This window comes from Parus major, chromosome 11, assembly GCF_001522545.3.
Source record: "Parus major isolate Abel chromosome 11, Parus_major1.1, whole genome shotgun sequence".
NCBI lineage: Eukaryota > Metazoa > Chordata > Aves > Passeriformes > Paridae > Parus > Parus major.
The window spans coordinates 2,978,437-2,991,707 of NC_031780.1; the positions used below are offsets into that span (position 1 = coordinate 2,978,437).

At 46.1% G+C, this 13,271-nt stretch overlaps 1 protein-coding gene across 1 annotated transcript; it reads right to left on the bottom strand.

The window, feature by feature from the left end:
• Window positions 1–749: 749 nt before the first annotated feature.
• LOC107209856 lies at window positions 750–9,232 on the bottom strand. Its single transcript, XM_015640000.3, has 11 exons — window positions 8,668–9,232; window positions 7,970–8,104; window positions 7,076–7,200; window positions 6,740–6,808; window positions 6,448–6,561; window positions 5,619–5,734; window positions 5,271–5,326; window positions 3,912–3,964; window positions 3,082–3,209; window positions 2,357–2,513; window positions 750–1,241 (listed from the first exon to the last, which is right to left on the bottom strand). The coding sequence occupies exons 1-11, from the start codon at window positions 9,220–9,222 to the stop codon at window positions 1,154–1,156; spliced, it is 1,596 nt and encodes a 531-aa protein (XP_015495486.1). The 5' UTR covers window positions 9,223–9,232; the 3' UTR covers window positions 750–1,153.
• Between the last annotated feature and the right edge of the window lie 4,039 nt (window positions 9,233–13,271).

A 13,271-nucleotide genomic window follows, 5' to 3' on the forward strand; every position in this document is an offset into this window, starting at 1 on the left:
AATTAGGGAATGGGAATCTGTCACAGCTGATAAAATCAGCCTGTTACAGCACATCAGGCTTGTAGCACCCCAGCCTTGTTCAGTGACACATCCCAAATTGGGACATGTCATAAATACAGGTGGAATCATTTTATATTCATGCACCCATTCTGCATAAAAAAGCTGTTGTAGCAAAAAGTGTAAGAAGTGCTTCAGAAAGGAAAAATTCTTTAAATTCTGTTAAAGTCTCCTCCACGCCTAAGCAGGGATTATAGAAACACAAAGATGTGCACCCAGATTTCACTATTTTCTGAAATAGAATTGTGGTACTATTCTAATTTAAAGGTGTCTTTCCTCTATTTCTCCTCTCCACACTTTCCACTTAACTATTTTTTTTTTTTTGCATATTTTAAATATGTTTAATATTCAGTAATTAATGGCAAGGTGCATCTAGGCAGGGAAAGGCTACCTTGGGCCAGGGACTGCTGTGGATGCTGTGGTTAATAAGGCACCTACAAGGGAATGATGAGGAATTCAGATCCCTTTCTAAACTGGATTACCAGACCCTGGCTTTCCTTCAGACATGGGAAAATCGTGTTTGTACCACTTATTCTTGGCCATTAATTCTATTCTTAGAGGACACCTCATTTAGCAGTGCTTTCTCCTGCTCCTTCCACTTCATGTTTTACCCAGCCACAGACAAAACTATCAAATCAATGCCGTTTCCTGTAACAGGTTTTTCCCACGTTTTAATGACTGTAACAACCAGAGAGTTCAGAAATACACAGTTTTTATTTCAAAAACAAATCTGAGAGCGGAGAGGAGCTGCTAAATTGGGTCAGTGATCCACATAGCCTGAGGTCCTGCTCGTCACGGTGGGAAGCAGCTGGAAGTTTAGGAAAAACACCACAGGACAGAGCATGGAGTGATCCCTCCCAGTGCACTCCTGCAATCAGACTTCCTTCAAATTTCCTCCAGACCACCCTGCTTAGCAACCACTGAAAGCTGCACTAATAAAAATATATCTCATTTCTCTCCAAATCCTTTTATACCCTTGACCTCCCCAGCGTCTGTGACGAGTTCTACACTCAAACCAGTGCTGTTTTTTGCAGGGAATGATATTTTTTTGGAAAGCTGCTGCTTGCTAACATTGCTGGGATGAGCTTGTAGATGATCATGGGGGAGAGGCATTGGTGGTAGGGTCAGGTCCTTCTGTTTTGGAACCAAGCTGCAGATTTGGAACCGGCTGGGCGGCCTCGTCCCTGCGGGAAGAGCAGTGATGCTGAGTTGGTGTCTCGTGGCAAGGAGGAAGAACAACACCCCCACCCTTTAATTTCTCCCATGGGGTTGATTTGGGAGCAGATATGAGATGGAGCTGACGGGAATTGTGTCAGCACAGTCAGATGAAGCTCCCTGGGGCGGCTCCAGAGCCGGCCGGGACTGTCCGGACTTGCGGAACGTGCCCTGTTTGGGTTTGATCCCAGGCTTTCCCTGCTGGGTCATTTCCTCCACCAGGCAGGTTTGGACAGCCCCACAGGAGGCAGCAGGCACCTGGCAGCAGCTGCAGGCTCCAGTTCAACCAGCAGGTACTTTGCACTTTTGGCCTTTTCTATGTGCTTTAAATATGCCTGGTTTTTGGAAGGAGCTGAGCTCTCCATCTCCTGAAAGTCATTTATGGCGTTTCCTCTGACAGCCAAGGGCTGGTGTTGATCTTAAAAAGCAAACTAAATGCAAACAACAAAATCTGCCTTTTTCTTTCATGAGAGCAAAGACTCCATGTGGAAAAGACTCCAGGGAAAGAGTGACAATCATGTGGCAGGAGGAACAGCACTGAGAAGGGAAGCACATTCTTTGTGGATATAATTTTGCCCCTAACAGAGCCATTCCTGTGGGGATTTTCTGAACATTTATCTGTTCAAATAAATCCTGTCCACACAAATCCTTGAGAGAGAGAGTTTCACCCTGTAAACAGCTTCTCTTTGGGGTGAGGACTCTTCATTTCTATAATGGGACAGATTTTCTAAATAAGAATTTAATAATAAATAAATAATAAAGAAGAGTGTCCAGAATGGAGCATCCTAAAACCCATAAACCTATATGGAGACCTATATAAAGCCCACATAAACCTATATAACAAACAAATTGCTGCACCCATGAAGTGCTTGTGCAATTATTCCTTTTCAAATAATATACAGAGTGCTTGACAACTTAATAATTACATTAAGCACTAAAATGAGCAACATTTTTTTACGTCAGGTAAAAATATCAGTGCATTTATGCTTCAAATATGTATGGAGTTACATATTTGAATATACATATACAAGTCAATATAGGAGGATGGGAGTTTTTTACCTCTTCTTGCCTGTCATTATTTTACCTGTAATAAAATTCAACCAGGCCCCAGCCTGGGGTTAAGCCATTGAGTTGGAAATCTGCAATGCACTCGTGGAAAACTCCCCTCCCTGTCAGCCCATTGTACACCACAGGACAGGACTGCTTATCCAGAGCTGCAGAAACACCAAAGCTCTCACCACCTTGGAGAAGAGTAAAAAGGGAACAAAGTCAACAACTTTCAGTAGTATTTTATCTCAAAAAAATCCCAATATCTATTACTTTTGTGTATGGGGGTTTTTATGTTTTTCTGAAGAGTGACAGTTCTGTCTGCTTTGTAAATCAAGCAAATTGATCAATTATATTTCCAGCTGAATCCACCTCATAGTGGATGTTTTGACATCCCAAAAAAGTGGAAATCATTATTTTATGTGGATTAGCACAAACAACAGTCACCACAAACAGAATCTGTAGCTCTCCCTCAGGAACCTCTGGCCCTGATCCTGCAGTGGGCACATTTCACCCAGGACACACCACACCTACAACTTAATTTAAACAGGGAAGTGCCCATGGCAGTGGGGTTGGAACCAGAGGATCTTCAAGTCCCTTCCAACCCAAACCATGAATTTCTGGTTCTAGGTAGATTTCTCGGGGTGTAAGACGACGCATTCCCCAGGATCACATGGAATCTCACTGAACAATCTTTCCTCCACTAAAGGAACTGCGTGCCAAGAAATGAAGGCAGGTGTAGCTGGACTGTGTTGAGCTTACCAGCAGTGAAAGTGACTCCATAGCCATCCTGGATTACCCCATCCTCAGCCAGCTCAGCCAGGGAGGCGTTGGACCACTCAATGCCAGCCTTCCTCCCATCAGGAAAAAACACATAACCTACAGTGAGGCTGAAGGGGAGAGGAATGGAGCAGGTTTAAAGTTCAACCAAAACTCAAATGCACCACAACAATGGCAGAGATAATTAGGATTGTTCTGCCTGAAGAGAAGGCTCTGGGAACTTCCAAGAGAGCTGGAGAGGGACTTTGGAGAAGGGCCTGGAATGCCAGGATAAGGGGAAATGCTTCCACTGCAGAGGGCAGGGTTAGATGAGATATTGGGAAGAAATTCTTCCCTGTGAGGATGGTGAAGCCCTGGCACAGGTTGACCAGAGAAACTGTGACTGCTCCATCTCTGGAAGTGTCCAAGGCCAGGTTGGATGGGGCTTGGAGCAACCTTGGGGCCATGGACAATTGGTCTTTAATCCTCTGGATGCAGAGAACATCAGTCAACAAGGCAGGGCTCCCTGTGGAATGCAGACTAGAGTCAGACACACCTTCTCAAGCTGCTGGAAGTGCCCACTTTGTACCTCTAAATCATCCAGACAGACAGACAGCTCCACCAGCCCTCAGCAACTGAAGGGAAAGGAAGCAGTGGAAGGTGCTGTCCTTGTGACTAACTGCAAATGAAAAACTGGGAGCATGAGGGTGTGGATGGAAATTGGGCTGTACAGGTTCAAAGCAAGAATTTGCACACAGGTGTCCTGCACAGCAGCTTTTGTCACCTCTAAGATGAGGGTGTTTTTAGCAACATAAAGTTCTTTGGTCACTTACTGAGTTGTGGTAGCTGGCATGCTGATAACTGTTAAATGTGCTGCAGTCCCATCCTGCAAGAGAGAGAAAAAGCAGCCAAAGTTGTGCAGAGTCATTTCTGAGGGCCCTTCACTGGCTGGACCAAGAAGACACTGGATAGAACTCAGCTTATGCAATGTGCAAACAAATCCAGGAATACAAACCAAACACATTCAGGACAAATGAAGGACAATGGGAACTACAAAAAGCCCACAGCAAGAGGACAAAGGAGGGAAACAAAGCCTGCAAAGAAGTACAAAACTGATGTACTTTGACCAGACTTGTCTTCTAACCCATATTAATCTATGTCTGGGAGCAGCAGATAGGGAAAATGTTAAGAAGGAACTGGAATCTCCTGGTTTTACTAATTTCTCTTCCATCCTTAGGTCTGGACTCTTCATGCTCCACTTGGGCCACCCTGAGGCAAATTTAAGCCTCCTGTGATGCTATAAATGTACAGACACTCAGGGTAAGAGGACTCCAATCTGCAATAAACTTCTTAATGAAGTCAGCTGGCTTTTAATTAGGGGCAGAACAGCCACAGTCACTTTGAGTCTTGAGAAGCTGAAGAACAGGGAGAGGGTGGTTATACACATTGTGGTGCCAAAGCTCAGTCTTAGTAAAAAGTTCACAGGCACACGATAAACCAGGGTTTGCACAGAAATGGGATTTTCCAAGCTAGGAAAAGAACTTTTATTCTGAATTCAGTCTAAACCCCTGTAACACTGCCTATAATAATAGAGTGTTGATTTATGCCTGGCTTGGCAAAGGAAATGTCTTTTCTGGAGCATCTGCTGGGCTTGGCTGGCAGCTGGCAGGGCCAGCCCTCAGCGTGTCCCTGGGCTGTGTGCTCCCAGCAGCCACAGCATTGCCTCTCCCCCACACAGAAAAGGAGAGTTATGGCTCAGCACAGCCAGAAATATTTGCTGACTGCTGTCATGAAGGCTTAGAATGCCTCAAACACCTCTTGCTTCCTATTCATGGGAATCAGCACTGCAGCAACTCCACGGAGTGCTGGGCACTTGCAGCAGCTGAGAATATCTCCTGTAAAGATGCCTGCCTAATTTATCTTGAAAAAGCCAAAACAAACTGTGTCAAGCTATCAAACAAGTTTTGCTTCGATCAGTGGAGCAAAATCTCAGTTTTCACACACACTCAGTTTTCACACAGCAGTTTTGAGAGCTGCTCCCAACACTGATCTGGGCTAATGGTGCCACCAGTGAGCACTTCTGTTTGTACACCATGGATGTTCCCAAGTCCTAATTTCTGGAAACTTAAATATGCCTGAGAAGCTCAGAAAAATTTCCTGGTTAAATAGCACATTGTCCTGTTAATACCTACTTCAAAGTGTGCCAAAATCATGACATAACGGTAAATCTCAGCCCAATTCCGGACACCTGCAAAAAAAAGAACAAAATCCCCCAACCTGGAGTTTCACCATTCCTGAGAAATGTGAACTAGCAGTACCTGATTTCACAAAAGCTTTTGTGGATAAAGAAGTATCCAGTGACTGATAACGTGGTAAGCAATGTATGTCCCCAAAACAGCGATGGTATTTCCTCTGGAGTGTCTGAACTTCATGCCCAGGCACGGAACTGGTTATTTTAACAGATAATCCTTAATCTCACTGCCAGTGCAAGCCACAGTGAGGGTATTCCCAAGGGAGGGAATTCTTTCCAGTGCTGTTACCATAGGAGTGGCTCCGAATGCCTTTGAGGGAAAGTTCAGTTTTCCCGTAATTTTCTATTTCAATCTCTCCAACAGACTGGCCCCACTGCTCGTGTCGGAAATGCTGCTCCCTCTGCCTGGAAGAAAGAAAGGAGTGGATCAGCACAGGCAAGATCTCCTCAAGAAGCCTCAATGCCAATCTGATGGATTTGTCTCCCAAAATGAAGGAAATTTCAGAGCATCTGGACCAAGGCTATCCCAGATTTTACACATCACTTCTACATTTCCCAGTTACTGCTCCATAACGAGACACCTGAGAGTGAAACAACAGCAAATTCTCACCCTGACAGAATAGAACATCACCCTTTGTTTGGAGAAATGCCAAACAGCAGCTGCTTAGAACTCAGCAGGCATCACCAAAACCCCCACATTACTGAATACATAATTTCTGCTTCTGTTGAGACAGCACACCGTTGATTCTCATCTTTTTAGCTCTCCCGAGCTTGTAAAGTATTTAAAACACCCACTTCAGCTCCTTTCTCACAGGATTATATTCCTTTTCTTAGCTATACCTGGACCATTGACTTTGGAAGCTGCCTAAATCAATGAGAACAGAAAGAATAAGAAATATTCCTGATGCTGAAGGAATTTCACTCAGATATCAGGAAGATCCCATCTGTGTGCTGGATTCCCCAGGTGTGGTGTGGCACTGAAAACAGGAGCCATGCCCTTTATTAGAGCACTTAAAATTAAACCTACCTTCTAAAATCAATTATAACTCATTAGACCTTGAAGAGAACTGTAGAAAAAATTATTATTAACCCCAGAAGACATTAATCTTGCCCCTCACTTTTTGACCCTCTGGAAGAGCTCAATGCTCCACAGCTCCTGGGCTAAAGCACGAGCAAATGTGCTGGGGTTGCTGTCAACATTAAAGTTAAAAACGTCTGTGGAGTTCTCCCATCTAGAAAAAGAGAGAGAATAAAAAGGACATTGTTAGCATTCAGCCCATACTAGGCCAAGTTGTGCACTTGCTGCTTTGACAGAGGCAATCTTTGTATTTTTCTGGAAAATTCCGATTTTAGCCATTTTAAATGAACCATGAGCTTTTTAGCATCCAAAAGCAAAGATTAAAAACTTACTGCAAAGAGAATTTAACTGGTACAAGTTCTCCTTCCTCTTCACTCCACTGCTGTCTGTAGGATCCTTTCCTTCAAGGCAAAGCAGTATAATTTTATATCACTCCTAAGCAAACAACATATTTCTTACATGTTTGGAATTGGGTGAAACAGAAGAATCTATAATACTTTACACCACCAGATATATTTTAATTCCTTAAAAATCAAAGTGTCTTAGTTACCAAGCAGCCTTTGGTTCAAGCCAGTTCAATTTAAAATAAATTAAATATATTTCCAGATAGTGCTGAAAAAGCCTTGGTTTTACGTGTAGATAAATGAAATTAGGGAGTGCTGCAAAACCTGAGTAATCCATCAAAATTTATCTTCCAGCACATTTGGGGCTCCAAGTATTCCATAGTGAGTCCTCCTCCACTCCAGATCTCTTTGGATTCATCTCTCACCATCATGTTTGGATGCTGTGGGTGCTAAAAAGAGGAAACATTTCAGGAAAACATTCACTTAATTCAATTGTGAGAATGCCACAAAGCAGTCTTGCTATACTAGATTCTACTAAAAACCCAAAATAATGCACATCAATCCTCTTTTTTTTCCCTGTATTCTCCAAATAGGATTTTTTCTGCTTTTTGTGGTCATGGCTACTTAGTGAAACAGATTTGTGAACATAAGAACTGAGTGCAAAGGGATTTATGTCAGGTCTTCTCTCCTTCTTTACTATGTAGCCAGCTCTTAACAAAAAAAGAAAATCCACAGGCAAAAGTCTGATTAATAATATCTGATTAAGCTTTCCTTTCAGCAAGAATGAAGCAGATGTGCATAAAACTCCCTGAAAGCTTTCCCTCCTCTTTTAAGGAGGCAATTCCAAATTATTTTACAGCATTAAAATTAAAAAATGGAAAAAAAAAAACAGCCATAAGCAGAAAATGGAACTCGTTAACCATGTGTTGCACCTGATTGGAATGACTGGATGCTCAAATTCTTCCTGGGGGGTTTAATAAGCCACTTTTTAGAAACTATTCTGTTTTGTGCAGATTATGGGAGAGTGAGTGCCAGATCCTACTGAAAAAGGGACATACCCAGTACTCTGACCACTTCTACCGCTGCCTTTAGACACAGCACTGCTGTCTTACTGGTGTGAAGATGCAGAGAAGATAAATTTTGGCTTGGGATGCCATCACAGGTTGAAGAAAGGAGTCAAGCACAGCTCCTGAACATCACCTCACACCCAGCACTTACTTCAAACTCGCCTATCCCATCCAGCCTCAGGAAGAGCCACATCTCACAGAGGCCAGCGGGACGTCTGGCGAGGCGAGCGATCACAAAGGTCCTGTTGGTCTCTGCAAAGCCGGTGAAGTACAAGGAATCGAGTGCCTGGGGAAAGGGAAATGGACTTCAGCTCCAGCTGGAGGCAGGAAAGGGAGGGGAGAGGATCAGCAATCCTTTGTTTTCCATAGGCTTCTGCTGAGGGATCAAATTTTACTTTCACTTTTTGTATTTCACAGCAGGCACCCCGAGAACAGCCAGAGAGCTTTGCAAGCAGCAGGGAAACCTCTGCCAAAAGACAGGAGAGCTCAAAAACCTGGGGTCGGGCAGTGAGCGGTGCCAGAGGCCAAGATGCAGGGAACGGGAGCACCTGAGGGATTGCCAGGGGGACACAAGATGCTGGAATGCAGAGGATGCAGTGGGGTGGAGGTGCTGTGGGTCCAGGATGAGTCCAAAGGGGAAAAGGTGTTCTGAAGGAATGTGGGGATGCGGGGGATGGGAGTTCCGAGACTGGGGTAACGTGGGGATGCTGGGGATGGAGTGCCAGGGGAACAGGAAGATGGCAGTGCCAGGGATGGGGGACACAGGGATGCCAGGGTATGAGAACAGGGTGTGGCAGAAGCGGGTCCCAGGGAAGGGGGTCTCAGGACCGGGGTTCCCGGGCCACTCACGTGGGGGTCGGGGCGGAGCGGGCGCGGCTGGCGCGGCTCGGCGGTGCCCGCGGCCGCCCGCTGCCTGCAGGCGCCGAGGCAGAGCAGGAGGCAGCCCAGGGCCCAGCGCTTCAGCGGTGCCCAGGCGGCGGGGGCGGCCGCTCGTCCGGCCCCGAGCAGCGCCAGCAGCGCCGCGGCCACCAAAGCCAGCAGCGCCGGCAGCGCCGGCATCGCGGGGTGCGCGGTGCGGAGCGCGGGGTGCGCGGTGCGGGACGCGGAGAGATGCGGGACGCGGAGAGATGCGGGGTGCTGAGAGATGCGGAACGGGGTGCGGAGAGATGCGGGATGCGGTGCGAAGAGATGAGGGACGCGGTGCGGAGGGATGCGGGACGCGGTGCGGAGAGATGCGGGATGCGGCGCGGAGAGATGCGGGATGCGGCGCGGAGAGATGCGGGACGCGGTGCCGAGCAGGCTCCGGCCGCCCCCAAACTCCGCCTCGGGGCCGCTCCCCGCCGTGTCCCGGGATGGATCGCTGTCATTTCCGCGAGGCGCTTGTCCAGCTCTGGGAAGTTGCATTTGCTCGTTTTGTTTACGTCAGTTCTCCTGGAAGGACACTAGAGGAAAGCCTTCAGTGGTGCGGTGCAGAAAAAGAGAGTGTTAAGCTCTCTTCCTCGAGCTTCCCAACTCTTTGCTGCAGATCGCTGAAGGAGAGTCCGTTTAAGATTAGAGATATTAAATAAATGTTTCACAAGGAGGGTGATGAAACACTGGCACGGGTTGCCACAGAGGTGGTGGATGCCCCATCCCTGGAAACATTTGGACACAGCTTTGCTAGACTTGACCTGGTCTAGTTGAGGATGCCCATGGCAGGGGGGAGTTGGACTAGATGACCTGCAAAAGGATCCTTCAAAATCAAACTATTCTATGATTCTAAGAATTCTGATCCTGCTTTATTGGACTCCTTCACTTGCTCCCCTTCAAGTTCCAGTCAAAAGGCAGCAACCCATTTCATTCAAGGAACCAAAAAACCCCACCCACAGCAGGCATCTCAGCATCTCTTCAGCATCTCTTGTAGGTACCATTTTTAGAAGCCATATTTTTGAAGGCTTTCCGCTGTCAGTAAAAGAGATACTTTTATTCCTTTTACAATTAGCATTTAGTCTCATTTCCCTACGCTGAAACAAACTCGGCCTTTCAGGAGAAGTTGAAGTGCAGCTAATCTCACTTTGGAGAAAGCTGCTCTCAGAACCTGTGCTTTCTTTGTCTCCTGGGTGTTTGGACTCCCTGTTAGCTCTCCAAACTTCTCAGCAGACTCCCTGCTACCTGCAAGAACATTTATTGTGCATTTTTATGCCTTGTTTCAATTGTACCTCAGTTTGGTTTTATAACCACCTCTGCCCTGGTTTGTGTTTCACGGATCAGTGCTTATGGTTCTTTCAGTTTTCTTCTCTGAATATAACTTGTTTTGAATAACCTCCTGAGCTGTGCTCAAAAGATCTTTTTGCCCTTTTTCCAGTTTGTCCTGACACTGATGTGCACTTACACTGCCTCGGTGATCATGTTTCCATTGTTCCCTCAAAAGCTTTTAGCGCCTTGGATGTTCATACTACCTTCTTAAAAAGGTTCCTGAGTTTTACACAGCTCCCTTTTTCTGAGACCAGGCACAGCTGTTCTGTGCTGCTTTATTGCTGTCCATGGGCCACATCAAATTAAAAGGAGAAGGGCAGAAGGCACCAGAGATTCAGACAATGAGGTTCAGAAATTAATTTCTGTAAATCACCATTGCTTTAGTCAATATTGAAGGGGCACATCTTAAAGTTAAGCACCTAGAGAAGGCAGAGAGCCAGTAAGGTTGTTTTCCAGAGAGCTAGAGGGATAATAAGGTTGTTTTCATACTTCAGATTGTGCTGTGGAGGGATTGAAAACAGTCTAAAAGAAGGAGATGTGTCACAATGTTATCACCCTGCACCTGCACCGCTGCAGATGTGGCTCAGCCCACAGAAAGGCTGCAAAGGGAATGGATTATGAAAAACAGCTTTTCTTTTTCACTAGAATTTGAACACATTATTGACACAAAGCAATAATCAGTGGGGAAAGAGCCACACAAATTAACAAACCTTTAGGGCTTTACAAACATGCACATAATGAAATCCTCCTTTGCCTGAGGTGGAAGTGGCTACAACAAATGACAGATTCTTCTAATCTCTTTTTTCCCCCAATACAACCCATGAGCATTGCTGCTCTTCCCCAAATTGTTGGAATCCTTACACATTTGAATTTCAATATTTGCATTTCTGGGGGGAGGAGAAATGGAGTATGAATATTTCATGCCTGATACGTGAAACATTCCAAACCTCCCGGAGTCTCCCCCAGCCACAGTGAAGGCATTGTGTGTGTGTGTGTCCCTCGGGAATCTGTAACAGAGATAAGCTCCGTTCCTTCCTGTGAGGACAGGACCCGTGGAAACAATTTGTTTCGTGCCACCTTCTGTTTCCACATTTCTTAGGTAATTTGTTTGAGGACCTGAAGTTATCTCTGGCAAACAATTTATCTTGGCAATATTATTTGTGGTGGAAATGGGTTCCAAACCATGAGGACTTGCAGAAGAACCGAAGTCCTGACGTGTTTGGGGATGTTCTTAGAGTGACAGCACCAATTCTCTGTGTGTTAAAACAATGCACAGAGCTGCACCACGTGTTCAGCAAAAATGTGGGGAGGAAAACACTCAACCTGTTTGTCTTTAAGATCAGGAGGAAATCAGGAACCTGTGAGTGATGCACGGTGCTAAAACACAAAGAAAAAGCAAGCTGAATTTCAGAATTTCTGGTTTGCATAAATTTAAGCTTCTGAATAAGGTCTTAATCTGCAATATTGCTAAAAAAAGATGTCACAGCAGCTGACTTTTTCTGTAACTCCTGGGTAACTCTGGTATCTCAGCCACCCTGAGATAAAAGCACAAGAATTGTAGTTTTCTCAAGGGTTAAACCACAATAATTTAATATAAAATAATAGAATATTATTTTGTTTTCATTTTTATTCTCGCATAAATAATATATTAGTTATATAAAGGAAAACACTGCGGGAGAATGAAGCTTTTGAAAAAGACCTGCTCTTATGATTTTGTGTCTGTAAATATTTACATAATTATATTTGAATAGCAGAGACATTGGCATAGACTAATTTCTTTATGTATGTGCAACCAGCTGTTGGAAAATAGAAGAAAATATGTAAAATCAAGCTTTTCAGAAGTCGCCAATATTTCAGCACAGAAGAGGAGACAAACAGGCATGTGAGCAGCTGTATTTTATTGCACTTATCAACACACACAACCCTTGTGCACTGCCTGCCCGTGTCCCACTAGATGGTGGTCATGCTACAAGAAAAAAAGGGATACAGAAGCATGCCCGAGTTGTCATCATTTCTGTTCGTCATCCTTCAGCGTTTTTTAATTGTTTCGAAAATATCCTCAGCTCACACACTGCAAGGTTTGCTGTTTTGTGCCTACTTTTTGAGCCACTGGGTATTTTTCCTAATACACAGTGGGAAATCCTGAATGAGTGTCGTGTAACAGTATTTCCATATCAATTTAACTACTGATGTTTAGGTATGGTGAACAGCTGCTGAATATGCTCTTGAATTAGGCACCAAATCATGTTCCTGAGACTCTCAGAAGTGAAATCACAGAATCACAGATGGTTTGGGTGGGAAGGGATCTTAAAGCTCATCCAGTTCCTCCCCCTGCCATGGGCAGGGACACTTCCCTCTATCTCAGGTTGCTCCAAGCCCCATCCAACCTGGCCTTGGGCACTTTCAGGGACGAGGTATGAGTTTTAATGAGGGACTGTAATAAAATATCACCACGAAAATATGTGCAGACATAAAGCAAAAATTCTTCATGGAGAAAATGAAGGAATACCCTCTGCCTCTGTGTTCAGTTCTTGCAGGGAGAGGGTGAGGCCCCCATGCAGAGCTGCCTCCAGCCCTGGAGCCCAGCACAGGAGGGAGCTGGAGCTGCTGCAGAGAGCCCAGAGCAGCTCCAGGATGAGCAGGGGGATGGAGCAGCTCTGCTGGGAGGAAAGGCTGGCATTGTTCAGCCTGGGAAAGTGAAACTGCACCGTGACCTAATTGTGGCCTTCCAGAGCCTGAAGGGAGCCCCCAGGAAAGACGGAATGGGACTATTTGTAGGAGTACATAGAGACAGGACCAGAGAGAATGGCCTCAAAGTGACAGGGTAGGTTTGGATTAGATGTTAGGAGGAAATTCTCTCCTGTGAGGGTGGGGACACCTCGGTACAGGCTGCCCAGCGAAGCTGCGGCTACCCCACGCCTGAACGTGTCCCAAGCCGGGTCGGACGGGGCTTGGCGCACCCTGGACCAGCAGAATATCTCCCTGCCCGTGGCAGGGCTGTGACGAACCACTCCCCGCACTCCCTTGCCCGTTCTATGAGGGCACGGGCGGGTGTGTCCGGCCGCGGGCCCGCCCCTGCCCTCAGGGCCGCCCCGCCCCGCCCTCCGCGCCTGCGCGGGGCCGCGCGCGCGTCCCTTCCGCCTCCCGCGGAAGCGCCGCCCCCGCCGCTTCCGGGATCCTGCGGCTCCTCGGGAGCCTCGGGAGCCGCGGGCGCGGTG